Source organism: Torulaspora globosa, chromosome 6, assembly GCF_014133895.1.
Source record: "Torulaspora globosa chromosome 6, complete sequence".
Classification (NCBI taxonomy): Eukaryota; Fungi; Ascomycota; class Saccharomycetes; order Saccharomycetales; family Saccharomycetaceae; genus Torulaspora; species Torulaspora globosa.
Genome location: NC_050732.1, coordinates 817,605 through 841,466, shown reverse-complemented (window position 1 = coordinate 841,466; position 23,862 = coordinate 817,605). Strand labels below are relative to the sequence as shown.

General features: G+C 44.8%; 11 protein-coding genes across 11 annotated transcripts; 6 read left to right on the top strand and 5 right to left on the bottom strand.

Annotated features, from left to right (window-relative positions):
• Positions 1-376: 376 nt before the first annotated feature.
• HG536_0F04350 (uncharacterized protein) lies at positions 377-1,900 on the bottom strand (the record flags this gene model as incomplete). Its single annotated transcript, XM_037284887.1, has 1 exon — positions 377-1,900. The coding sequence occupies one exon, from the start codon at positions 1,898-1,900 to the stop codon at positions 377-379; it is 1,524 nt and encodes a 507-aa protein (XP_037140783.1).
• A 456-nt stretch (positions 1,901-2,356) lies between these two features.
• CLN3 (cyclin CLN3) lies at positions 2,357-3,880 on the bottom strand (the record flags this gene model as incomplete). Its single annotated transcript, XM_037284886.1, has 1 exon — positions 2,357-3,880. The coding sequence occupies one exon, from the start codon at positions 3,878-3,880 to the stop codon at positions 2,357-2,359; it is 1,524 nt and encodes a 507-aa protein (XP_037140782.1).
• Positions 3,881-4,868: 988 nt separating this feature from the next.
• MSC6 (Msc6p) lies at positions 4,869-6,848 on the top strand (the record flags this gene model as incomplete). Its single annotated transcript, XM_037284885.1, has 1 exon — positions 4,869-6,848. The coding sequence occupies one exon, from the start codon at positions 4,869-4,871 to the stop codon at positions 6,846-6,848; it is 1,980 nt and encodes a 659-aa protein (XP_037140781.1).
• Positions 6,849-6,985: 137 nt separating this feature from the next.
• CYC3 (holocytochrome c synthase CYC3) lies at positions 6,986-7,798 on the bottom strand (the record flags this gene model as incomplete). Its single annotated transcript, XM_037284884.1, has 1 exon — positions 6,986-7,798. The coding sequence occupies one exon, from the start codon at positions 7,796-7,798 to the stop codon at positions 6,986-6,988; it is 813 nt and encodes a 270-aa protein (XP_037140780.1).
• A 189-nt stretch (positions 7,799-7,987) lies between these two features.
• On the top strand, positions 7,988-10,483 carry SOG2 (Sog2p; the record flags this gene model as incomplete). The annotated part of the gene is made up of 1 exon (XM_037284883.1): positions 7,988-10,483. The coding sequence occupies one exon, from the start codon at positions 7,988-7,990 to the stop codon at positions 10,481-10,483; it is 2,496 nt and encodes an 831-aa protein (XP_037140779.1).
• A 97-nt stretch (positions 10,484-10,580) lies between these two features.
• Positions 10,581-11,516, bottom strand: TFB6 (TFIIH complex subunit TFB6; the record flags this gene model as incomplete). The annotated part of the gene is made up of 1 exon (XM_037284882.1): positions 10,581-11,516. One exon carries the CDS (start codon positions 11,514-11,516, stop codon positions 10,581-10,583), a length of 936 nt encoding a protein of 311 aa, XP_037140778.1.
• A 546-nt stretch (positions 11,517-12,062) lies between these two features.
• On the top strand, positions 12,063-12,923 carry MEK1 (serine/threonine protein kinase MEK1; the record flags this gene model as incomplete). Its single annotated transcript, XM_037284881.1, has 1 exon — positions 12,063-12,923. The coding sequence occupies one exon, from the start codon at positions 12,063-12,065 to the stop codon at positions 12,921-12,923; it is 861 nt and encodes a 286-aa protein (XP_037140777.1).
• Positions 12,924-14,013: 1,090 nt separating this feature from the next.
• On the top strand, positions 14,014-15,900 carry MNE1 (Mne1p; the record flags this gene model as incomplete). Its single annotated transcript, XM_037284880.1, has 1 exon — positions 14,014-15,900. One exon carries the CDS (start codon positions 14,014-14,016, stop codon positions 15,898-15,900), a length of 1,887 nt encoding a protein of 628 aa, XP_037140776.1.
• A 2-nt stretch (positions 15,901-15,902) lies between these two features.
• Positions 15,903-19,016, bottom strand: CIN1 (Cin1p; the record flags this gene model as incomplete). Its single annotated transcript, XM_037284879.1, has 1 exon — positions 15,903-19,016. One exon carries the CDS (start codon positions 19,014-19,016, stop codon positions 15,903-15,905), a length of 3,114 nt encoding a protein of 1,037 aa, XP_037140775.1.
• An 817-nt stretch (positions 19,017-19,833) lies between these two features.
• On the top strand, positions 19,834-21,579 carry PUT4 (proline permease PUT4; the record flags this gene model as incomplete). The annotated part of the gene is made up of 1 exon (XM_037284878.1): positions 19,834-21,579. One exon carries the CDS (start codon positions 19,834-19,836, stop codon positions 21,577-21,579), a length of 1,746 nt encoding a protein of 581 aa, XP_037140774.1.
• A 743-nt stretch (positions 21,580-22,322) lies between these two features.
• Positions 22,323-23,828, top strand: PYK2 (pyruvate kinase PYK2; the record flags this gene model as incomplete). Its single annotated transcript, XM_037284877.1, has 1 exon — positions 22,323-23,828. The coding sequence occupies one exon, from the start codon at positions 22,323-22,325 to the stop codon at positions 23,826-23,828; it is 1,506 nt and encodes a 501-aa protein (XP_037140773.1).
• Positions 23,829-23,862: the final 34 nt, after the last annotated feature.

Sequence of the window (23,862 nt, the reverse complement as noted above, 5' to 3'; positions counted from 1 at the left end):
AAGAAAGTTTAAGAAATGACTGCGGGATGAACAGAAATGAGTCGCGAGATAGAATACGGCAAGATGGGAATCTTGTGAAAGAAAATTGAAAAGATTTGAAATATTTCAACCAAATCGATGAGCACGAAAAGAAACGGCCAAAGTTGCGTCGCTTGGGTTGCCGATTCTTTTCAAGAAAAAAAAATTCAAGACAAAAAAAAAAAAAAGGCAAATGTCCATAGTAAAGCCCAACAGTCAACGCTCACAAATGTCATGTCTGGGCTTGGACTCTTGCGAAGCTCTATATAGACCCTGGGACACCCCGAAATGCGGATGTGAAGATAAATTGGTGGATCTTGGTGGGAAACCCATACACCACATTATCAGACTCCGACAGTCACACATGTCTGCGCATCCTCTTGAGCGCTCTCTGCGTGATGGCAAAGTCGTTAGGCCAGTAGCTATCCAGGTACACATTGCTAATGTCGCGACCTGTTGGTGGTATGAACCAGTAGTTGGCTGCAACGTGCACGTTCTTGTCCTCCTTGCCGTCATCGCCATAAGAAGTGACTTCGTGGAACCAGCCGGTTGGCAAGTAGAGCATCTCGCCTGGCTTCAAGTCCACCGTAATTCTATGGGCGTTAAAGAATCGTGGCCATCTCTTTTTGCTGCTTTCTGCAATGGAATCCCTGACCCTCTTATTCTTGATATCTTCCAGATGGACCACACAGGGCGGAATGGTGGAAAAAGAGGGAGGATCAAGGTGGTCTTGCTTGTGATGTGCCGCCTTCAACTGCTGCTGAACGTCGAGCCTCAAGAAATCTTCGTAGTGCTTCTTGGTTTGAGGATCCAAGGTGTCTGAATCCAGCAGAGTCTTGTAGACTTCAGCTGTTATCGCACCATCGTCGCGGAGCTGGCGCCATAGAGGAGCATGACGGTCGGCAACATAATCAATAACGCCAGAAGCGAACAAGTGGCGTATGGTCCCAACAGTGTACATTTTAGCAGCGTCGCAAGGCGCAAACAAGGTGAACCTCTTATGCCCTGCAATAGGAACGTACAGATTATCTGCGTGATCATGATGCAACCCCGATGATGATCCACCGCCGGGAACATTTCTGCCCAGACCTAATTGGCCGTTGGGGTCGCCGGGATCGAAGTTAGAAAGCCATTTGTCATCCTCAGCTTCGTCATCCTGCGCTTTAGCAGCACCGATCCAAAGATTTATTTGCTGCGGTATGAGATAATCCAGAAATTTGGGTGTCTCAGGTAGATCATCGAGCAAATTGGTCATCGGAGGCTGATAGAGTTCTTTAATCCGTAGTTCTTGTTCTTCAAGAGAATCGCTTTGATCACTACCGGGGCCGCAAGGTTCTTCCTCTTGCAAATCATCGAAATCGTCGTGCAGATTGTCGAATGTTATAGAACCAGTATCGAAATCGTCATCTAAGACCTGGTCTTTCTCTTCCTCGTCGGTAGAATAATCGCCATTGTTTGGGTCATCTTCGAGATATTGCGTGGTTAGATACAAATCTTCCTCACCTGCATTCAATATCTTACTTAAAAACTGGCCAAAGGACATTTTCAGACGGGTAGCCCCACTACCGAAGCCACCTTCATTTTTCTTCTCAATGGTCAGAATTTCCTCCCGTGGGAGAACATTCTGGATGTTTGAGGGCTTCAATTTTCTCAGCACTGAAATGTCCTCCGGAATTCCAACAATCTTGCAAGGTTTCCGTTTGACCACATGCAACTCGAAAAATCGTTTCACCTCCTCTTCATTTTCTGGAACCTTGACAACATCAATCTCAGTACGAGGCTCAGCAGGTCTGTATCCATCGTAGGAGGAGCAGAGCTTCTCGTCTAATCCGGCCGCTATTTTGGGCCTACTTTGAGGCTCAGAATTCTTAGACCTTTTCATCTGATTCGCTCCGCCTGTGAAGAACGTTACTCTTCGATGATTATGGCTTGGCCAATTTTTCGTCGTTAGGTAGGGAAAAAATTCGTCACTTCCGAAGGCACATTGAATTCTTCAATAATTTCCTAATTAGGAATGAACGTTCTATAGGCAACATTTCGGTTTCCATCTCAACGTCAAAAATAGAAAAGAATTCTGCCAAGAATGAAACCAGCCCTCTGTTGGGCAAAAGTGAGCTCTGGAGTGGGCCAGAATGGAAATCGACGTTTCAAAAACAAAGGTACGATCTCATGGTGCGCTAGTAGCTCCCTTGCTTGTATTTTTACGAAAAGTCGAAGCGTTGCAAACCTTTGTGCTTTTTATGCAGCCGTAAGCTCTCGATTCGTTGGCGCTTTTCTTGTGATGTAGTGTCTGTTAGTAAGAACAATTATTTATCGATAAATATTGTTAGGATGCGGATTAGCGCTTGATGGCGACTTCATCTTCAAAAAAATCTATATCCATGCTGGACGAAGCTCTCTTTCTATGACCTTTCATAAAACTTTGCGGATCGTCGGTGTTAGAACGTGCCAGCTGGTGCGATGGGTTGCGTATCGGCAAGGTCATAGATCTTCTCTTGATAGCAGCCATCTTGTTCTTTAAAAGCGTAGGTGTGGTTGGGGTTAGCGGTAGCAGTGCTGTATTTGATGCTTGTGTTCTTGTGAAACATGTTTTATCGTAGAAGGGAGTTGGTAAGGAGTCCGGAGAGCTAATAAAATCATGAGCCATGAACGGCGATGCAAAGGGTGATGCAGAAGATGAAGTCCTAGACGGAGGAGTCACTGCCGAATGGGACGATGCTATGGAAGGATTTGATGCAAATGAATGATTCGTTGATTGTCCCGTGGCGTGGATTCTCCCGTCGGTGTCGTCATGGATACGTTTTTCATTATAATCATTACGTTTTTCATATGACCCTGGAGCAAGGTTCTTAAACTCCTGAGATTGGTAGAATTGTTCCACTTGCAGCTGAATGAAGTAGTTCTGCAGAGCTTTCAAAATCTTATCGCTGGCGGTTTTATTCTCATTGATGTATTTTAGTTTGAAGCTCGATGGTAACGAATCTTCTCGTACAGCCAATGCCAGTAGCGAATGGCAAACCTTGATTAAACCTGCATCATTACTCTTCGAGTTGAAATCTTCCCACTGGTTGAATTCCTCGAATTTCAAAGCTAAGGTAGTTAGCGTGATCGCTGCCAGAACGATCTGAGAAGCGGAGCATTTGAACGACAGCTGTATGTCAAAACAAGCCAATTCGCACAACATCGTGGCGCCAAACTTGACCCGATCCGGGCTCAACTTGTTATCCAGCAAAGCTGTTGAGGGGACCTTTGTATCATTTTTGAGAAACAAGAGCAAATCGATGAACGAATCATGCGTGGCGAATTGACATAAAGTCCAGTTCAGGGACTTTGAAAGATGTAGCTCCATCTCCTTAAACTGTTGGGCCGAGTATTGCTTGCAGCACAGTTTCACCAACAACTTCAGGGGAGCAATTCTATTTTTTGAGTCCCAGAACTTCGAACTAATCCATAAAGCAGTCAATGCTAAAAGTTGATAGTTGCAACTTTTGACGATATATTTCGAAGTATATCTGTCCAAGATGTTGTAACACAGGAATAGCGTGGAGTTAGAGAGTCCCAATCTAGTGTGGCAGCACATGAGGAAATCAAAGATCAGGAACCTCATCTTATGGTTGATCTGCGGTTGTGATTGAAACGTCGAGAGGCTTGGCCTCGCGGTCACGTGTACCGCGTTATCTCTCTCTAGTAGAATCAAATGGTTCAGCAACTGATTACTGTATTCCATCACGCAGAACTCGTGGCAGGCAGCCTCTCTTGCCACCAAGTTCGCCTCCTGCGACTTGCGATGCGCCACATTCCTCCTCACATGGCTCATATACCCAAGATCAACCGCTCCAGCTACATCCTTGACATGATTCATATTAGCCGGCTCCCACCTTGCAAACTAATCAATGTAAATCAAGACTTAAGGAAGACCCTACAATATCCTTTATCTCTAAGCCAAGGAATATATAGCAAATAAAGGATCGTCAAAGGGCCGATGCGGGCCCAGCGGGCCTTGGATTAATTACAACCTGATCTACAGAAAAAAAAATTTTTTTCAACCGACAGACAGAGGCATGAGGCTCTCTAGTACAGCAAGATCCTAATCATCCTCATTTGAACAGCATGCTTTCGCATCTCACCGTATAGTTACTCTTACGGGTAAAAATCTGTATGCCGAGATACGCCAATTTCCCACGCCTGCCATGCTGAAACCAGCTTTCCCAAGCCCTAATCCGCGAAGCGAATGCGAGGAGAAAATGCTGGAAGAAAAAGAGCACAAGATTTGACGTTTTTCCGAATTGGGGAAAAAGTGCAAATTTTGCGATTTCTGGGCATCTACTGAGGCCAAGCATTTAGCCCTACTAGATAGTTTATCAAAGGGGGCGCTGGGGCAGATTGGCGATACAATACGATGCGATATGATACGAATAGTAGGCTCGGAAAAAATGTGGGAACGTAAAGCAGCAGCATGTGAAACCCGCGCGGTCATTGTGGCTTGTAGCTTGTGGGTGTGCAGCCGTTGCCATTACGGTGCCCTTTCGGGACGAGATTCTTGATCTGACCGGTGGTAGCCGATAGAGATAGCTGAAAAGCCTTATGGTAGCGCCGCACGGTCAGCACCACCAGTCAAAGTGGGCTGCCGTTAGAGAAGGCTGAGCAGGTTGGGCTTGACTTTCGATCGCGAATTGCCCTCAGTGGGACCGACCAATGCAGCGGCCACCTCGATGCTGGTTCTTGGACGCAGTCATAATGGTATCACGTGATCTCTTCGCATTGCAAGATGTGTCTGCATTAATTAGCATAGAGAAAAATTGTTCAAGAAGGCCTTAACGGTAGACAGTAAGAGGGACTTGCACACAGTGATGCTTTCTCGTAGGAGTATTTGTCGGTTGCGATTACCGCTACTGCCACGGTATCAATCAACCTATGTGCATCCCGTTTCGAAACTGGGGCAGGAGCTCAGCGAGCAACTTGCGTCGGGCGATACTAATGAATTGTATTCTTCATTGAAGGATCATCTCGAGAAATTTTCAAATGAAATGACGGATCCAACCACCTTGCAGAGGTCGTTTGGTTTGAACGCTCCGCTGGTTCAATTTCTGAAAAAATCTGCGACAGATAAGGAATCGCATGTAGATCCCTACCAGATCCTCAATACGCTGTGTGACTATAAAGTGGCCAGATCTCCTCATTTCGAGGTTGTTTTGAGACACTTGTTGCTTCATGGATCGCCGCAGGACGTAATCGCGTTGTGGGTGAAATATCTGGAAACCATAGCAGAGAACCCAAATGCTGTATCTCGGTCGTTCAACAACCGCAATGGTAACAACGATTCCCACCAGACTAACGTAGCATTGACAAGTATAGCGTATCTCATGCTGCCCGAAGTCAAGCCTGATTTCCAGATGTTATGTCAAATTTTGCAAGTGGATCAGAGTTCAGGCCAAAGAATACCTTTTAACAAGATAAAATTTTTGATCAATTCGCTATTCAAAGGTGAAAGAAAGGAGCAGTTGACAGAAAATTCCAAATCTTTGTTTCATCAGTATGTGAACTCTGACAAAGAATCGTTTCTAAGACAGTTGGACGGCACTTTACAATTCCATCACCTGCAGGACCTGTACAATCAGTACCGCGGAGGCTCTGTGGATCCGGAAATCATTGCCAAGTTTATGGAGAAATTTCTGCTCTGTAACAATCCAGCCGGCGCAGTCAAGATATTTAACGAGAATAAGGCTTTGGACTCTTCTTCGCTGAAGAATATGCTACTAATTGCCGTAGCGACTTTACCTGCTAATACAAGAAACGTCAGATTAGACCGAATCTTGGCCATCTGGAATAGTCTCATCAAGCCGGCCGGTCCATCGGCCTCGTCATACGCTTCCTTAGTCCAAGCACTCGGTGTATCAAAGAACTTTGGAGCCTTGCAAAACATTTGGGATGAAGAAATATCAGAAGATCTGAAGAAAGATCCTGTTGTGTTAGAACCATATCTAACTGCGATCTTGAAAGATAACGACAAGGCCAAGTTTGACGAAATAGCTGGGAAATTACCTGCTGATATTACATCCATTGACTTGATAAATGCCGTACTCTCAAAGATGGTAAAGGATAACGTCTCTAATGAGAAATTCAACTCCTTCTTTACTGCTCAATTTGCCAAAAGAGAAGATTCAGGCTTGCAGAAGAGACCAAATATTGAAACTTTGGCCGTTAGGATGTGGGCAAACTATCACTACGCAGCTGATAAGGAATCGTTCGATTTCCTCAAAAGTGTCTTTCAAAGCAAGAAGAACGTTTTGAAGGTGAATGCTATCATTGAAAATTTCATTCGCTTGGCTCCATCGATAGATCCTGTCCACAAATTATTTCCGCAAGTGAAGGAGCCTTTAGACACGAGAAAGTATGGTGCCTTTATTAATGCAGAATTTACTAAACCAGGCGGAAGTTACGAGAGGGCTGAGCAAATCTTCAAAAACTTTCTGGAGGACTCGACGCCTCATTCGAAAAAAATAGACAGGTTTGTACTAGAACCATTGATCTGCGGTTTCAGCGAGCTTGCTATAACCGAACGCGATCCTAGCTTCCTGCTCAAAGTCTCCACCTACTATACGTTTGCTTCCAAAGTCAACCTGGAACTAACATATCAAACTGTCGCCAGGATTTTGCATTCATTAGCACTAGTTGCCAAAGAGAATTCAGGAAAATTTAATACTCTGCAACAGCAGTTCGTTGATCTTTTCCTGAAAGATATGGGTTCGATGAAGAATTTTAGCCCTAATACACGGGATGTCGAAACGTTACGCAAGGCAAATGTAAAAATAGGCGAAGAAATCTCATAGGCAATCAAACAATAATAATGTCTCACCATGTACATAGAGAATGTATTAATGCAATACTACTGATTGGAAAACAATAAGCACATTTCAAGCAAGCGAGAATAATGGGAAGAATATGAAGGCTGCTTCGGTGGTATAGGCTATTTCCTGCCAAAATATTCCTCAAATATAGGCTTTGTGTAATGAACAAACCTATCTCTCGCGTTGGAAAAGTTGTCTAACGCTGGTCGAACGTCCAAGTTGAACGTTGGTAGCCCGTCTTCGTCATCTGGTCCACCATAGAAGTCAATGACATAGCGCACCTTCCTAAAACCAGGAAATTCTGGATCTGCGGACATTGGATCAGCTCTCAGCACTGTCCAATCGTGCCTATCGAAGGGCGCTTCACGCGAAAAATGCTTCGGAAAGATCTGGCCAAGCGCTTGGTAGAATCTTGCACGGGGCGAGAGCTCATCAGGCTTACCCATAAATTTTAGCAGCTTAGGAGGAACCTGTGTCTGCTCTGTGTATGGTTGTTCCCACTGTAAAACTTCTTGCCAACATCCCTCATTCAGAAAGTTGTGAACGAACACCATCGATTCGACCGCATCTTCCGGGATCTCTTCTCCAGTGTTTGGATCAATTTTACCTTTCCGTACCATAGCATTGTACATTTGCTGAGGGGATGGATATTCCCAGTTCGCGTCCCCTTCTTCGCCCTTGGGTATACTCGAAACGGTTCGATCCGTTGGCAGATTCAACTTCTGTCCGGGCTGCTTCTTGGCTGATATGAAAGCAGGCATGTTATTCAAAGGATTGAGCTCCCTGCCGGATTCAGAGCCGTGCATTACTGGACATTCCGACCGGTCCGATGACTTTTTGTATTGTACAGGACATGTCGAAAGGCTTTCACGATCCTCAGCGGCTCCCGCTTGTGGCCTATTAGCAGCAGTACTTGCCCAAAACCAACCCATGATACACCTAGCTGTATGATATGAAACTCCTACCGAGATGACGCCTTGAGTTCTATTACACTCTTATCGGTTCAACTAAGCTTAACATTGCCAAGCTTTACATTTAGCGGCGTCGCTACCCGGACTTGAACCAGATTGATAAAAGACCTGGAGCACAAGTACTATAACTTTAATCGATATTTAGCATCTATGTCACTCAATGGGGCAGCTGCTAGTGCGCTGATGTCGTCGATGAATCCAATTGTAGCTGAGAATCAAAACCAGGGTGTTGTACCAGCAAAATCGGCTTTAGTTCCCCTGGACGGGGTGGCGACGACAAGCAGCAAGCCACCAAAGGAGCGTGCGTTGCGTGATGTTATCTCAAAGAGATTGTCACAGCAGGATCCGAGTGGGTCCACAGTGAAATTGATTGGTTTGAATATTACAAGTATACCAGAGCCAGATGTGGAACTACTCAGAAATGTAGAGCGACTATCGCTCCGGAAGAATTTACTACTGCACCTGCCTTCTAATTTCTGTACTTTGAAAAGTTTGAGATATTTGGATTTGGATAATAACATTTTGCAGGAGATACCGCCTGTTCTTATGCAATGCCCAAAGCTTGAGATTCTTGATCTTTCCTACAATAATATCGAATGCCTACCGCAGGAGATATCGACGTTGTGGTCGCAGCAGTTGAAAGTCCTTTCGTTGAAAAATAACAATGTAAGCTCGATCTGGGGCTTGAAGTCTATTGTGAAATTTGAGAATCTGCGAGTGCTAGAGATACTTGGCAACCCCATCAATCAGGAAGAGCTCGAGGCAGTACGTTCGTATACGCCAATGACATCAAGTATGGTCAAAGAAGAATATTGGCTTATAGCCCTTCGAAGGTATCTGGAAGATCATTCATTGCCGGCCTCTGAGAGCCACCACGATTCTAAGATGAGTAAAGCCGCAAAGCGTATGGGATACATTAACACCCCCTCCCCAGGAAGCGTTGACTCCGTTGGCTCGGCAGCTTCATCCCCTGTGCCGATTCAAATGCCCAATTCCGAGGCTGACAGCAGTTACTCAACTGCTGAGACTACGAATAATGACCTTTACAATCACTCCAAATTTAATGATTACTTTAAAAGGCTGTCCATTCTTCCGGAAGAGGCATCAAATAACGAACAACATAAAGTTTCTCATGACGAATTAGTGGTCGCTTGTCGTAAGCTGCTCTTCAGCTTTACGGAGTGCCAGCAAAATGTAAGAAAAATTGCATCCTTTTGCAAGGAAAAAGCCGTCGCTGTCAATGTTGTGTCTCTTTTGTATTCAGTAAGATCACACATCGACAATCTGGTCGGGGTACTGGAGCAGGCCGAAAATGAGAAGAACTCCCACGACGGAGCTCTCATCAAGCTCTGTATGACTATTATTGCGATTTTCAAGCTGATAATCGGTCAGTTAAGGAAGAATTTCAAAGCTTTTTTCGGAGCTGATGATCTTTGCTTCATCAGAATGTTTTACATGACGCTTGTGTGCTCATACACTGAAATTTACAACGCTTGGTGCTTCATTGATGCTGGAGAGGCCAGGAAAGCCAGAAACCGACATTTAGCACGAGCACACTCGGCTATTAACCTATCATCATCGAACACATCGGCAGGCGCTTCTGCATTATACCTCCCTCGAACGAGAAGTAACACCCTTCAATCAAGGGCGGCGCCGGTCGCGCTTGGTTTGAATGCTGTTCAGCCGTCGATGGAAAATTCTCTGCATAATGCAGGTGGTCACAGCGGCAATGCAATGCTCTCTCCGCCCCCAAATGGTCATTCTCCTATTCAAGCTAAGCCTGTTCAGAGTGCAGCCGTCATCACTCCTCCATCTAATAATACGCTTATGCATAATGTGCCATATCATTCTAACGAATCAAGGCAATCGGACAGCTCACCTCGACAGCATCACACCAATTCTCCACGATCTCGAAAGGTCACCGAGCCTCAGGTCCCCAGTGGCCGTGATGGGGTTGATGGTGATGCTGGTCCTTTGTTGACGTCCTCTGGTGGATCGAGCGTTGATCCTCAGTTATATCAAACGTTAAACACGGTAATTGGCATGGTCAACGTTGTTTATGAACGATTAACATCAGAGATCTCAAAAGCTGCTATGGCAAGTACCACAGGGCAACAGGAATTAACTGATGTCCTCTTAACTAAAATTCGCGATTTGACTGATACTTGTTGTCAGGCAATGGAGTTATCCAAGATTCTAAATGAGCGTCTACAGCTACTTACCTCAGAAGCAGATATTTCTGAAAAGTTGTTGACCACCAGTGAAAAGGTCAAAACCTGGGAGAACATCAATGCTTTCTTAAAATCGATCATTTCCATTTTAGCGAATACTAAAGTTGTTATGACAGATATGCCCGGGTTGAATGAGATCAGGCCAAACCTGGCCACCTTGGCTAAGATTACGAAAGATGTGACCGTAATTCTAGAGTTGAGCTCATACAAAGGTGTCTCAGTACTAACTGCGCAGAATCAAATACAGAACAGCTCGCAAAACCCATCACATGGATACTCGCATGCAGTGTCAAATCATCAGACAAGCAGCACTGGGGAAGAAAACGACGAGAAGTTCTATACTTCTATCACGACGCCCCAAATTACACCTGCTCATTCTCAAGTAGCGAATCCGCTTGACAACTTCGCGGGATAGCCAATCGACCCTGGATGCATGAACCTTGATGCTCCCTCAAGACTCACACTAAATATTCGCGTACATACAGCATTTTCCTTGACAATTAACACATGGTCTAGTTACCACAGCTTTCTAAAGTTTCTTCATAAATCTTGCTTACTTCGTAGTGATACCCGTGGATATCATTGTGTTCTAAAAAACGTGGCATCTTGGTTCTTGTTCTCTCTGCGATGCCAGTTAATCGTACCGCGTCGGTCCCAGTCATCTTGGATCCCCCCGGTGTGCGGCCGGTAAGAAGTCTGGCGAATACCCTGTCGAGTATGAGAAGCAATTTGAATAGCTTGGAGAGCGTGCTAGTCTGTTGTTCAGTGGGTAGAGACCGGACGTCAAACTTGTCAACGTAGTCCAGCAGGTCATCTGCAATTCGAATGAGATACGCACTTTGTCCAAAGTAAGTGGAATTGTCGATCGCTTGTGACTCGCTTTCCTCGGCAACTGATGAATCCCCACGCAAGAGATAGTCAGTGTTCGGCACACCTTCGATAGAATACCATATGAAGTCAACCAGCGATTTCAAGTCCTGCAGCAGAGGTGACAGGCCGGAATAACCACTTTGCGTATTAAGACCACGAGACTGGACATATTTCCTTTGGATCTCCATCAATCTGTCGTCGCAGTACAATATAAACTTGGATTGTTGAGATAGCGAGAGCCGCCTTCCGGAATTCACAGGAGCATCAGAGGATTTGCTCAGCTTGTTTAGCACTGTTCCAGAGGAAAACGGGGAATCCACACTGACTCTTGGCTGGAAATCGTCAATTTCGTCATACATTTGCGTGTCATTATCCGCTGGATCAAACATCCTTCTCTTGGATCTAGCCTTATTTTCATGGCCCAATGAGTCATCCTCAAAATTGCTAATACTGGCTGAGCCTTCCAGTTCCGGATTCAGATCTAAATCATCAATGTCATGCTTGTCAAGCTTCCGTACATTGTCCAGGTCTATCTGTTCGTTTGGTTTTGCATGAAGCGGAGTGGCGGGTCCTGACATTGTTCAGCAAACTGAAAGGGACTTTCCCGACTTCCAAAACCCTCTTAATCCACCAGCCGATCACTAGGCTATGTCAGTCCATCGTTCAAGCCCTCTACATCTCAGTGCTCCCCTTCAAGCCTTAAGTTCTAACACCTGTCCACGTGACATACTTTCCATGCACAGTAACTTGGCCAAAAGGTCCAATATTGCGTGGTTGTTTGGACTCGTAAACCCTGGTATGAGCCATTCAACGGTAGTTATGGCGTTAATACCGTCGGTTGGACGATAAGAGTGGTATTATCGTCAATTATGGAGATTTCGAGATCTTTTCAGCGCCGATGAGCCGTTAACGAGGAAAGCAGCGTGAACTTACAATACGCAGGTATTAAGCGTTGATCCAATTGCTCCTGCTCTGTGTTTCTCAGCTCTCTTTGTATTCTTTTGTTGTAGTAGAGGTTATAAGCGCACTCTGGGGATTGTTTTGTTCCTTTAACAGCTTAACTTTATGCTCGTAGGGGAAACAGCTGAAAGAGACGGCGAGAGGTTGTTGTTGCCATCGAAGGGATGAGCGAGACTATGCTGGGATATCTGGAGATGATTGGCGGGAGCGACGATGACTCGGATGAAACTATGACTAGCATGACCCTCGGCGGCTATCCTCGGCGGCTGGCGATATGCAAACACAGAATGCTGAAACTGGGACGCAATGAGAAAGAATGTGACTTGGTGCTTCAGGATCCTGCAATATCTTCGATTCATTGTGTTTTTTGGGCGATTCTTTTCGATGAAGAAAGCTCGCCAATGTGCTACGTTAAGGATTGCTCGCTGAATGGCACCTACATGAACGGATCCCTGCTAAAGAGGAATAGCGCGTATCTACTACAGGATGGGGACCTCATATCTCTCCATGACCGGGTTGGGAAGGTTTTCAGGTTTTCAGGGTTGGGACAGGCGGCTAATCCGCAGCTTATCGAGCAGATGGGGTTTCAGAGAAGAGTGAACGACTGGGAGGTGACTTCAAGAGTTATAGGAAACGGGACTTTTGGACATGTTCTGGTGGCGTATAGGAATTCCAAAAACGTTCAGGAGAGGACGAGTTTGATTCCTCAGCACTCGCCGGAAAACTACGCCGTCAAAATCATCAAGCTGAAACCCAATAAATTGGATAAAGAGGCCAAGATTCTCCTCAAATTGAATCATGTATGTTCAGACACATTTTCGCGCATGAACACTGACAGAGAAGTGGGAATAGATACTAACATATTTGTTAATGGCAGCCTAACATCATCCAAGTGCATCACACATATTGTGACCAAAAGGATAACCTATATATTTTCCAAGATTTGCTACCAGGAGGAGACTTGTTCTCGTATTTGGCCAAAGGGGATTGCCTGGCATCGATCTCAGAAACCGAATCTCTCATAATCGTATACCAGATTTTGCATGCTTTGAAATATCTGCACGATAAGGGAATTGTCCATCGTGATTTGAAACTGGACAATATCCTGCTTTGTGCACCAGAACCCTGCACGAGAATTGTGCTAGCCGATTTCGGAATCGCTAAGGACTTGTCGACAGCAAAGACCAGAATGCATACCGTAGTCGGAACGCCTGAATATTGTGCACCTGAAGTTGGATTTAAAGCCAATCGTGAAGCATATCAGTGCTTCAGTCGTGCTGCAACTTTAGAGCAGAAGGGATATGACAAAAAATGTGACCTTTGGTCTCTTGGTGTCATCGCTCATATAATGTTGACGGGTATTTCACCGTTCTATGGCGATGGCACCGAAAGAAGCATCATCCAAAACGCTAAAATTGGCAGACTCAACTTCACAGCTAAGCAATGGAGTGCTGTGGCCGAAAGCGCCAAAAATTTCGTTCGCAAGCTGCTTGAAGTAGACGCTAACAAGAGACTGGACTGTGACGAAAGCCTTCGTCACCCCTGGATCTCAAAACACGTTCAACAACTCGAAAAATTATACTCTAAGAAGATCCTTAATTCGATTGAGACTTCAAAGAAAGTGCGTGAACTAGATGAAAGCGTTCCAAAGAGTGATGTCAGTCTCGACTGCACGATCGAATGGAAGCGCAAGCTACCAAAAAGCGTTGCAATGGATCATACTGGTCCACGAAAGAAAAAGCACAGACCAGGCATATAGTTTGAGAATGCTCTTGGCAACTTGTCCAAAAATGAAGCGTCAATTGTTTCGATGGCTTTCGCCGAGGTCTGCCGATGGGGGATTGAAAACTGAGAAATCGGTATGGTAATGCTAGCTAGGTCATCCTAGCGGTTGATGACACAGAGGAATGTGGGTTACAGGATGCCGTAGCTGATCCTTTTGAAGACCTGGCCACATATTCATGGTAGGAAAGACGTGCATATGCTGTAGGAAACGAAAGTCATATGGAACGATTTGACAATGCTTTGCCATTCAGATACATCAAGTCTTCACATAGATGACTAGGCTATTATGTTTCAATTTGTCTAATTTTTTGCGACGCTGCTTCCTTCATCATGAATAAGGTTCCCCAGAGAGTCTCTTCTTTTGGGATCGGTAAATTGACTAGCGACATCCTGTTGAGCAGGGCGCCTGTGGATAGCAATGGAACTGGGAAACACAAAGCAGAGAAGCTTATATTACGCAGTGCAGGATCGCAGACATTGATAGATAATTGGTTGAAGAATGCTAAAGTGGTAAATGGCCCTTCTAAGAATGGCAAAGCCGTGACACTTCACCTTCCTGTTGTCCTGAAAACATTGCAAAGATTGAGATCGACTGATAATAGAGCCTCATATTTTGCCCTCATTAGCAAGATTCAATCATCAAGGATATCATGGCTAGATATTGCTAATAAACCGATAGATTGCAATGGAGCTCTACCTGTAGAGTTTTTCAACGAAGTATCGAGTATGTTATACCGGATTTCGCTGACTTGCGATGCACAGGAGTTACGACTCCTCTCAAAATTTACCTTAAACTTATTGCACAGTTGCAAGAAATCGATGAACCATAGGGCTTCCTTCGATTTGAAAGTGAGAACCAAACTGTTTAGGAACTGCCTGATGCCAATCGCCAGGACGGAGTCCGTTGCATTGATCAACGAAGCTCTGGACGCTATACCTACTGAACAAGGAAATCTCAAATATCTGACAGAGCTGGCCTTTTACTACCATTCTTCGCAGTTTACGAAGGTCCTTTCTCAATTGAATAAAATAAACCTTGGTAAAATCACTTTGAGCCCGAACGAAATTGATGCTTTCTTCCCACTATTTTTTGGCATCATACAGAGCTTTGTCATCTATGGTGATGAACAAACATGCGTGTGGCTCATCACGAAACTCTCGAAAGACTGGGGTTATCAAATGGATCCACACTATCGCGGCATGCTGGCAGAGCTTTGCGAAAAATATGCCGCATATCAAGTTCTAGGTACCCTTGCAGTTTCCAGCCCTCTGTTGCAGTGGAAAGCACTTCAATCTCAATTAACGTGGGAAGAGTTTATGAAGCATTTGAGGCATCTGAACATTGATTTGTTCAAAGAAAGTCAAGATCTAGACTTCCTTCAAGAAAAGCTTGCCACAGTTGGACCGAACCTCAAGGCCTGGGAACTATTTTTGCGTGATAAGATACCTGATGATGCCAACCCTTCGTTAAAATCTTTTGCTGTGAACACAATACTTATGCATCTGGCCGCTAACAAAAGGTTACCTTTTGTGCTATCTATCCTTGAGCACTTGATAAATGAGGTGGGATATGCCCAGCAGTTGCTTGACTCGGGAAAACTACTTTCGACTTCAAAATATTCTGGTTTCCATTGTTTATTCAAGGCTTGCTCGGTCAGAAATCCTGCTATCTTTTCATCCTACACGTTGTTCAAGTTTCTTGAACAAAATCAGCAAATACCATTCAAGTTCACTTCATTGGATTTTTACTACATGATGCAGGCGTGCCTGGCAGGGGCAGACCACCATTCGCTTTATTTTTTCCTCTTTCAATTTATCAGAATGATGGGGCCATCATTTTATGCTGACAACCAAGGAAAATCCTCTTGGGCTTTGCCAGTGAGTATTGAGCAGCTATTAAGACATAAGGTTGCTAAAGAAAGAGGTGACGATAAAGTTATGCAGATCGTAAACGAAGTCCGAAATTGGTTTTTGGAGCATAGATCAAATGCTTTCGATACTACCATCGATTTAGCTTTCCTCAGAGAGGCTTTTGGTGATAAGTACTTGCCTAGTTTGACAGTCGGATCGATGATAGCCCTTGAGCAAAAGCATATCGATAAGTATATGTCCTCCGGTGATGAGCAATATTGCCCGGCTGCTGACTTGCATGCGAGCCGTAGGTTGAAACGCATGCTTGCTTCTCTGATGGAAAATATCAACGTAAAGCAATTTTAGATCTATAAAGTTAATTGTGCCTCTGAGAGGCCAAGAATCGAATCATTTGTCAGGCTAGCCTGCATTAATACTTCTAAGCGCTCGAAAGACTCGCTCTCGAGATAGATTTGGGCCAGTGCTTGCAGTGAATCCTTCTGAATCCCAGAAAGTTCGCGTTTCTTAAAAGGAATCTCCCTTTGAGCCAACGACAATAAACGGCTTATGATGTTATTCGTAAATATTTTGTCAATTTGACCAGTAGCAGCGGTTTGTGATGAAATGAGATACGGTAGCAGCTGTGTCGTTAGTGATTTTAATAGACTATTACCATTGATGAGATTCAGATTGTGAATTTTAGCATAAAATCCAAAGAAATTGAATTCTCGATCTAAAACTAAACCAGATTCGAAAAGTCTTTTCCAAAAGTTCAGATAATTCACCGTCAATTTCACGATATCTTGTTCCATCATGCCCCATAATTTCCTGGAAGGCGAATTCCGCACTTCATTAATCTGCTTGGCAGAAGGTATGATCCGGACCAAGGAATTACATAAGGCTAACCGTTCTTGATTGGTGGGCAACTGGTTATAATAATGCAAGAACGCATCAATCGCATCGACCACCTGTGAATCTGTAAAATGTATAGCACCTCCAGTAATCATAAAGCCTTTCCAAAAGTCGATGCATTCACTTCTAAAAAATCTGTGATTGAATTCGAGCAATCGGTAATTAAGATCTTTGTCACTAAGTTTTGTCTCATAATCAAAGGCCTTACAAAGCGTCGAGAAACAAATTAATCTCAGATCTGTAACCTGCTCACCGCTTAATCTCAGCAGATTTGCAATGGCGTCACTGGCCACATTGGATGCTTTAGAATTCATGAAAAGATCTCTGTGGCGAGCAATGATCTTTGCTGCACCGATTCGAACGAGCCTCCCGACATCGCCTTGCTGGGTGACAGTGTAATCATTTAAAAGCTGTACAACAGTTTGAAGTATCTTGGCCTCCGTAACATCTATCAGTTGTGGTAGATTATCATTTAAAGTCCTCAAGAGATCTGCTTTTCTTTGGCAATCCATAACAGATAATAGATTGTTAAAGATAACCTGAAATCTATGAGGAGGTAACCTCGGCACTGCTGAGCAAACGACTGAATTATTAAATCTAATGAACTTTTCGAAGCTGGCCCAGAAGAGTGCTTCATCCTCCGGTTGCGCGAAGTTCTTGGAGCTCTTTGAGAGAGAAGCAATGAGGTCGCCAAAAAGAAGTTTCAATTCAGAGCTCCTTTCTGGAATCATTCTAACTATGTGAAAACAAACGCTTATTCCAGTCCTATCAAGTATTAGCTCAGGCTTCCTCTTGAGAGCGAAATTCCAGTATCGTAATATCACCATAAATTTGAAATGTTCTTCATGGTCACTCTCATGAATTTTCTGCTCAATCTTAACAGATTCCAGACTATTTTGGTAATAGTTTTTCATCTCGGGAATCACATTCATGTTGTGTGTCGTTAGAATCTTTTCTGTCTCTAATGTGACCAGCAGCAGAAGGACTCTGGATGCGATATAAGGCTCATTCGATGGAGTAGATGCGATCAATTTTTCCAGCTTAGGTTTTATGATTGGGGTTGCGGATGGGTTATTCTTCAGCAACAAGGACAGGGCCTGTACCATTAGTTTGACGATATGGAGATCGTTGGTTTCAACAAGGCATGCTTCGATCAGCCAATCTAATAAGAAGTGGACGTACGGTTCATAGATCTGCTTCCTTGTGAAAATTTGATATATTCTGCTAGTATTCTCTGTATACGATTCGACCAAATTGAGGATGGGTAATTCGATCAGCTTAATGACGGTCTCATTATCCAACATTTTCGATGAAGCGAGACATCTGCCTAAAACTTCTTGGAGGGCCGCATTGGCAGATCTACGAACCACCAAGTCTCTGTCGAAGACGGAACACATTAGTAAATTCAAAAAGATGGTTCTCATGACATCTCTGGATAACTTTACTCTTGGAAGTCTAGTTGACCTCGCCAATGACCAGCAAATGTAGTTCGAAGCATCCTTTACTTGGGATCCCTTGATCTCATTCATCTTGACTTGCTCAAACTTAGATGCAAAGGGGATGATCTCCTCCGCTATAACTTCTAGAAGATGGGGCCAAGAGACCGATATTACTCTCGACATTTCGGCTATAATCAATAAATTTGTATGAAGCAAGTCGTGATCAACCAGGGCTGCCGCGGTTTCTCGGAAGGAAACTCTGATTTGATTAATACAGGTCTCAATCAGCTCCAAGGCAGTATCAGTATCTTCAGTATCCTCAATTAGTGCAGAAAGCACTTTAAAAAAAGAATGCGCCAGCGCAAATCTATAGTCGGTAAAACGGCTATTCAAATGGGAAAAGTAGAAGGAAATGATATCTTCTGCCGCTTCCCAGTTTTCGTGCGCAATGTTTATCCTGAAGAGCTTCGGCAGCACTTTGAGCGTCGTCAGTTCATCGTCCTTGAGGTCTATAGAATTCAATTGGATTAAAACGGACTCGTTTATTACAGGATCGTTTGGCTTAAGTGTTTTCAACAGGTAGTTCAGCGTGAGTGGATCCAGTTCTTGGATTTCTTTATCAAGAAGTTCAACGTTTTTCAGAAGCAGCTGAGAATGGATATGGGCAATGATAGTTTTCAAAATTTGCAGCCCTCGATAACTATCCATTGCCGCATGTATTTCATCATAGAACTCATTAAACTTGAACGGCGACAGCGTAAGGATGTATACCCATGACAGTAACAAATATGGACGAAACCAACCGCCATCCTTTTTCTTCAGCTCAGCAAGCAATCCCGACAACAGAAAAACATTCGTAGGTAGATTGACCACGACTTTTTTCCACTTTACCACCTTGCATAAATTGTAAAAAATCCTGCACCTCCGCAATTGAGCCTCCCGATCCAGGACGAAAAAGTCTCTGACTACAGTTTTGACGTAGCGAGACAACCTCCCATCAGATTCCAACTTACTTGGATCCTGTTGAAAAGCGTCGATCCGCTTCAATAGCGATTCAACACTGACCGCTGATATGCTCTCTATTCCATAGTCGATCTGTCTTAACAAAACATCTACCGGTTCATCGTACATATTTTAAGACCTCACCATCAAACGAACCTATTCATCGCTTATTATCTTTACTTCCAGACATGAGATGCTTTAGAATACAGCAACGCTTTCTGAGAAGCATCGCGGGGTCAAGGAATATAGTTTTCCCGAAATTTATCCGGCCACAGGCACCGGAAAAAAGTTTTTCCGAGGTCACGTGGTTTCAAACAATTTTCTTTCTTTTTCTCGGGACAGGCGGGCCGAGGCGGGAAACGAGTTCCGTCCATGGTATCGTTTCTCACGATAAATGCCTTATCGAAGGCGAAAAACCACTGTTTATCGGGTACGAATTCCCATAGTTAAAGTGCAATTGCTCTGTGTAGTGCTAAGCGGCGAGATGGTTGCAGCGAAAAAGAGATGTAGATTAATATGGCGGGTTCTCAGTACGGAGTTCCTTATCAGGAGTGTTCTTAGAAGCCTGTTCTCGACCCTTGACGAATGATCAAGTATACAGAGCGGCATCGCAGGGAGAGATAACTTTGTTGTTTCGGTTGGTGAAGTTATAGTTTGTCACAGATATCGGGATGACTAGATGAGCCTTCATTGAATCGAGCGCCTTGCTTCCTACTGCAGGTACCGTAGGTGACTTGTTCCCAGGAGGACGTATCGTTGCTGTGCAGATTAATGAGTGTTTCTTTGAGTGGAGAATGACTTGGGGATGGGATTGAGATTGGCCATTTTTTGTGCTCAGGGAATGGTACATAAGGTGTACTAATTGGAGTGGTTTTGCCTCCTGGCGAGGTTTTCTACTGTTACCTGTCCATAGGTATCACAAGATTAATAAACAGTTGGGGACAAGATGTTTGCCAAACGAGACAAAGAGAAAGAGGCTGTAGAAAGTGGCAGTGGTAATGGTCTTTTCGATAAGAAAGCTGGGCAAGTTGTTGAGATTGATTTAGAGTCGCTGTCGGCTCAGGGATCTTCCGGCAAGGAAACAAGTGTTGGTTCTCAAGGTCGTGATGATAAACAGCATCGGCTGAAGCAGGGTCTTTCGGCGCGTCATATTCAATTGATTGCGTTGGGTGGTGCCATTGGTACCGGGCTGTTTGTCGGAACGAGTAGTACGTTGCATGAATGTGGTCCAGCGGGTTTATTCATTTCATACGTCATAATATCGACTGTGCTTTATCCGATCATGAATTCTTTTGGTGAAATGGTCTGTTATCTGCCCGGAGATGGCAGTGATTCTGCAGGTTCAGTTGCGCATCTAGTGGGTCGGTACGTCGATCCGTCTCTAAGCTTTGCCACTGGGTGGAACTACTTCTACTGCTACGTTATCCTTGTGGCCGCAGAGTGTACGGCAGCGTCCGGTGTCGTCACATATTGGACCGATGCTGTTCCCACCGGAGCGTGGATAACCATTTTCCTAGTCGTCTGCATAGGTCTTAACCTGTCCGCTGTCAAGTACTTTGGTGAGACTGAATTTTGGTTTGCATCGATTAAAGTGCTTTGTATTATCGGTCTAATTATCCTGTCATTCATTCTCTTCTGGGGCGGCGGCCCAAACCATGATAGGCTTGGGTTCCGCTATTGGAAAAACCCTGGCGGGTTTGCTCACCATATTACTGGAGGCAACTTGGGTAACTTCCTGGACATCTACACTGGTATAATTAAGGGTGCATTTGCGTTCATTCTAGGTCCCGAATTGGTGGCTTTGGCCAGCACCGAGTGTCGCGACCAAAGAAGGAACATCGCGAGGGCTTCTCGCAGATTCGTCTGGAGATTAATCTTTTTCTACATCCTAGGCGCTCTTTCGATCAGCGTGATCGTTGCTTATAACGATCCCGTCTTGGCCTCGGCACTAGAGGCCGGCAAACCGGGCGCCGGTTCATCCCCTTTTGTCATTGGAATCCAGAACGCAGGCATCAAAGTCCTGCCACACATCATCAACGCCTGCATCCTAACCAGTGCGTGGTCCGCAGGTAACGCATTTACTTTTGCCAGTTCCAGAACATTAGCCACCATGGCGGCCAACGGACAAGCACCCAAGATTCTCGGCAAGATTAACAGATTTGGAGTCCCATGGGTGGCGGTCTCCCTTACTGGGTTGATCTCATGTTTGGCATATTTGAACGTCTCTTCCTCAACCGCAAGTGTCTTCAACTGGTTCACAAACATCAGCACCATTTCGGGCTTCATCGGCTGGGATTGCGGCATGGTCGCTTATCTCAGATTCCGCAAGGCCATCAAATACAACGGTCTCGAAGACAGACTACCGTACGCCCCATGGGGTCAGAAATACTTGGTGTGGTGGTCTCTCTTCGTCGTCACTCTGGTCATCTTCACCAACGGCTACGCGATCTTCATTCCAAAGTTCTGGAACGCTGCCGATTTCGTTGCCGCGTACATTACCTTGCCATTATTCCTACTCTTGTGGATAGGTCACAAGATCTACACAAGAAACCTTAAGAAGTGGTGGTATTCCGTCGAAGAAATCGACGTAGTGACTGGCCTAGCGGAAATTGAAGAAAAGACAAGAATATTAGACGAGCAAAGACAACTGCCCAAAGGACGCTTCGCGAAATTTATGGACGTTCTCCTGTAGATACTCCAAGTTACATATATTCGTACAAACGACAGATCATATTCTATTGTAAACACAGAGAAGTTCACTTCAACAATTTCCGTCCCCGTGGCAAGTGATAACCAGTACCTCTCCAAATTAAACCCACGCACCCTCACTGCAGATCAGCAGCTTCCTCTAAAAGTCAGCTTCCTCTAAAATCCAACGCATACAGGAAGCCGAAAGGCTTGAAAATTATCTACAGGACCACCACCAAGCCGTTTCCGCTGTAAACGACGAGCTGATCAGGATCGTGCTACTCTAATCTCGTAGCCATCGCCTACGCAGTGGGCCCGGCTGATGTCTGTGCTCTTGCTGCACCAAACGCATGTCGTGTCAAGAGAAAGACAGATCGTCAGGCCAGTTTAGTCGGTTAACTCTCTTCAAGGTAGTACTGTCCAGCGAGCGATGAAGACCTTTCTTTTACTCCATTTAGAATAACAGGTTGTCTGCATCAAAACACGCTGCGGTAGCATTGGCACCATTGGGTTGACATTCGTTTTTCACTCACTTCATACCCGACGATTTCTGTTAGGTTGCTGGAGTTGAATATTATCGCTCGTCAGTTTCGCTATAAAAGGTTTGGAAAATTGGTATAGGTCCCATATTAGTTGTCTCTCGTTGGGATTTATTTGGACTTAGTGTTTCTTGTTGCAATTTATTTTAATCTCGGTAAGGAATTCTTTGTTGATTTCAATAGATTACTTCTCCAAAACATAGCTATAATGTCTTCCAGAATAGGTTGGTTAACTCAATTGCAAACCTCTCCAGGGTCTTCTGCTAGAAGAACCTCTATCATCGGTACCATTGGTCCAAAGACCAACAACCCAGAGACCTTGGTTGCTTTGAGAAAGGCCGGTTTGAACATTGTTCGTATGAACTTCTCCCACGGTTCTTACGAATACCACCAATCTGTCATTGACAATGCTAGAAAGTCTGAGGAATTGTACCCAGGTAGACCATTGGCCATTGCGTTGGACACCAAGGGTCCAGAAATCAGAACTGGTACCACCACCAACGAGGTCGACTACCCAATCCCACCAAACCACGAGATGATCTTCTCCACCGATGACAAGTACGCCAAGGCTTGTGATGACAAGGTCATGTACATTGACTACAAGAACATCACCAAGGTTATCTCCACTGGTAAGATCATCTACGTCGACGACGGTGTTTTGTCTTTTGAAGTTTTGGAGGTCGTCGACGACAAGACCTTGAAGGTCAAGTCGATGAACGCTGGTAAGATCTGCTCTCACAAGGGTGTCAACTTGCCAGGTACCGATGTCGATTTGCCAGCTTTGTCCGAAAAGGACAAGGCCGACTTGAGATTCGGTGTCAAGAACGGCGTCCACATGGTCTTCGCTTCTTTCATCAGAACTGCACAAGACGTCTTGACCATCAGAGAAGTCTTGGGTGAAGACGGTGCTGACATCAAGATCGTTGTCAAGATTGAAAACCAACAAGGTGTCAACAACTTCGACGAAATCTTGAAGGTCACCGACGCCGTCATGGTCGCTAGAGGTGATTTGGGTATCGAAATCCCAGCTCCAGAAGTCTTGGCTGTCCAAAAGAAGTTGATCGCTAAGTCCAACTTGGCCGGTAAGCCAGTTATCTGTGCTACCCAAATGTTGGAGTCCATGACTTTCAATCCAAGACCAACCAGAGCCGAAGTCTCTGATGTCGGTAACGCTATCTTGGACGGTGCTGACTGTGTCATGTTGTCTGGTGAAACCGCTAAGGGTAACTACCCAATTAACGCTGTCACCACCATGGCTGACACCGCTATCATCGCTGAACAAGCTATCTCTTACCTACCAAACTACGATGACTTGAGAAACTCTACTCCAAAGCCAACTTCCACCAGTGAAACCATCGCTGCTGCTTCCGTTGCTGCTGTCTTCGAACAAAACGCCAAGGCTATCATCGTCTTGTCTACTTCCGGTAACACCCCAAGATTGGTTTCCAAGTACAGACCAAACTGCCCAATCGTCTTGGTTACCAGAAACCCAAGAACCGCCAGATCCTCTCACTTGTACAGAGGTGTCTTCCCATTCGTCTACACTCAAGATGCTAAGGCTGACTGGTCTGACGACGTTGAGGCTCGTTTGAACTTCGGTATTGAACAAGCCAAGAGCTTCGGTTTCTTGAAGGAAGGTGACACCATCGTCACCATCCAAGGTTTGAAGCCAGGTGTCGGTCACTCCAACACTCTACGTGTCTCTGTTGTGTAAACAGAACGCCTTGGTCTATCTAAATAAGGAATTT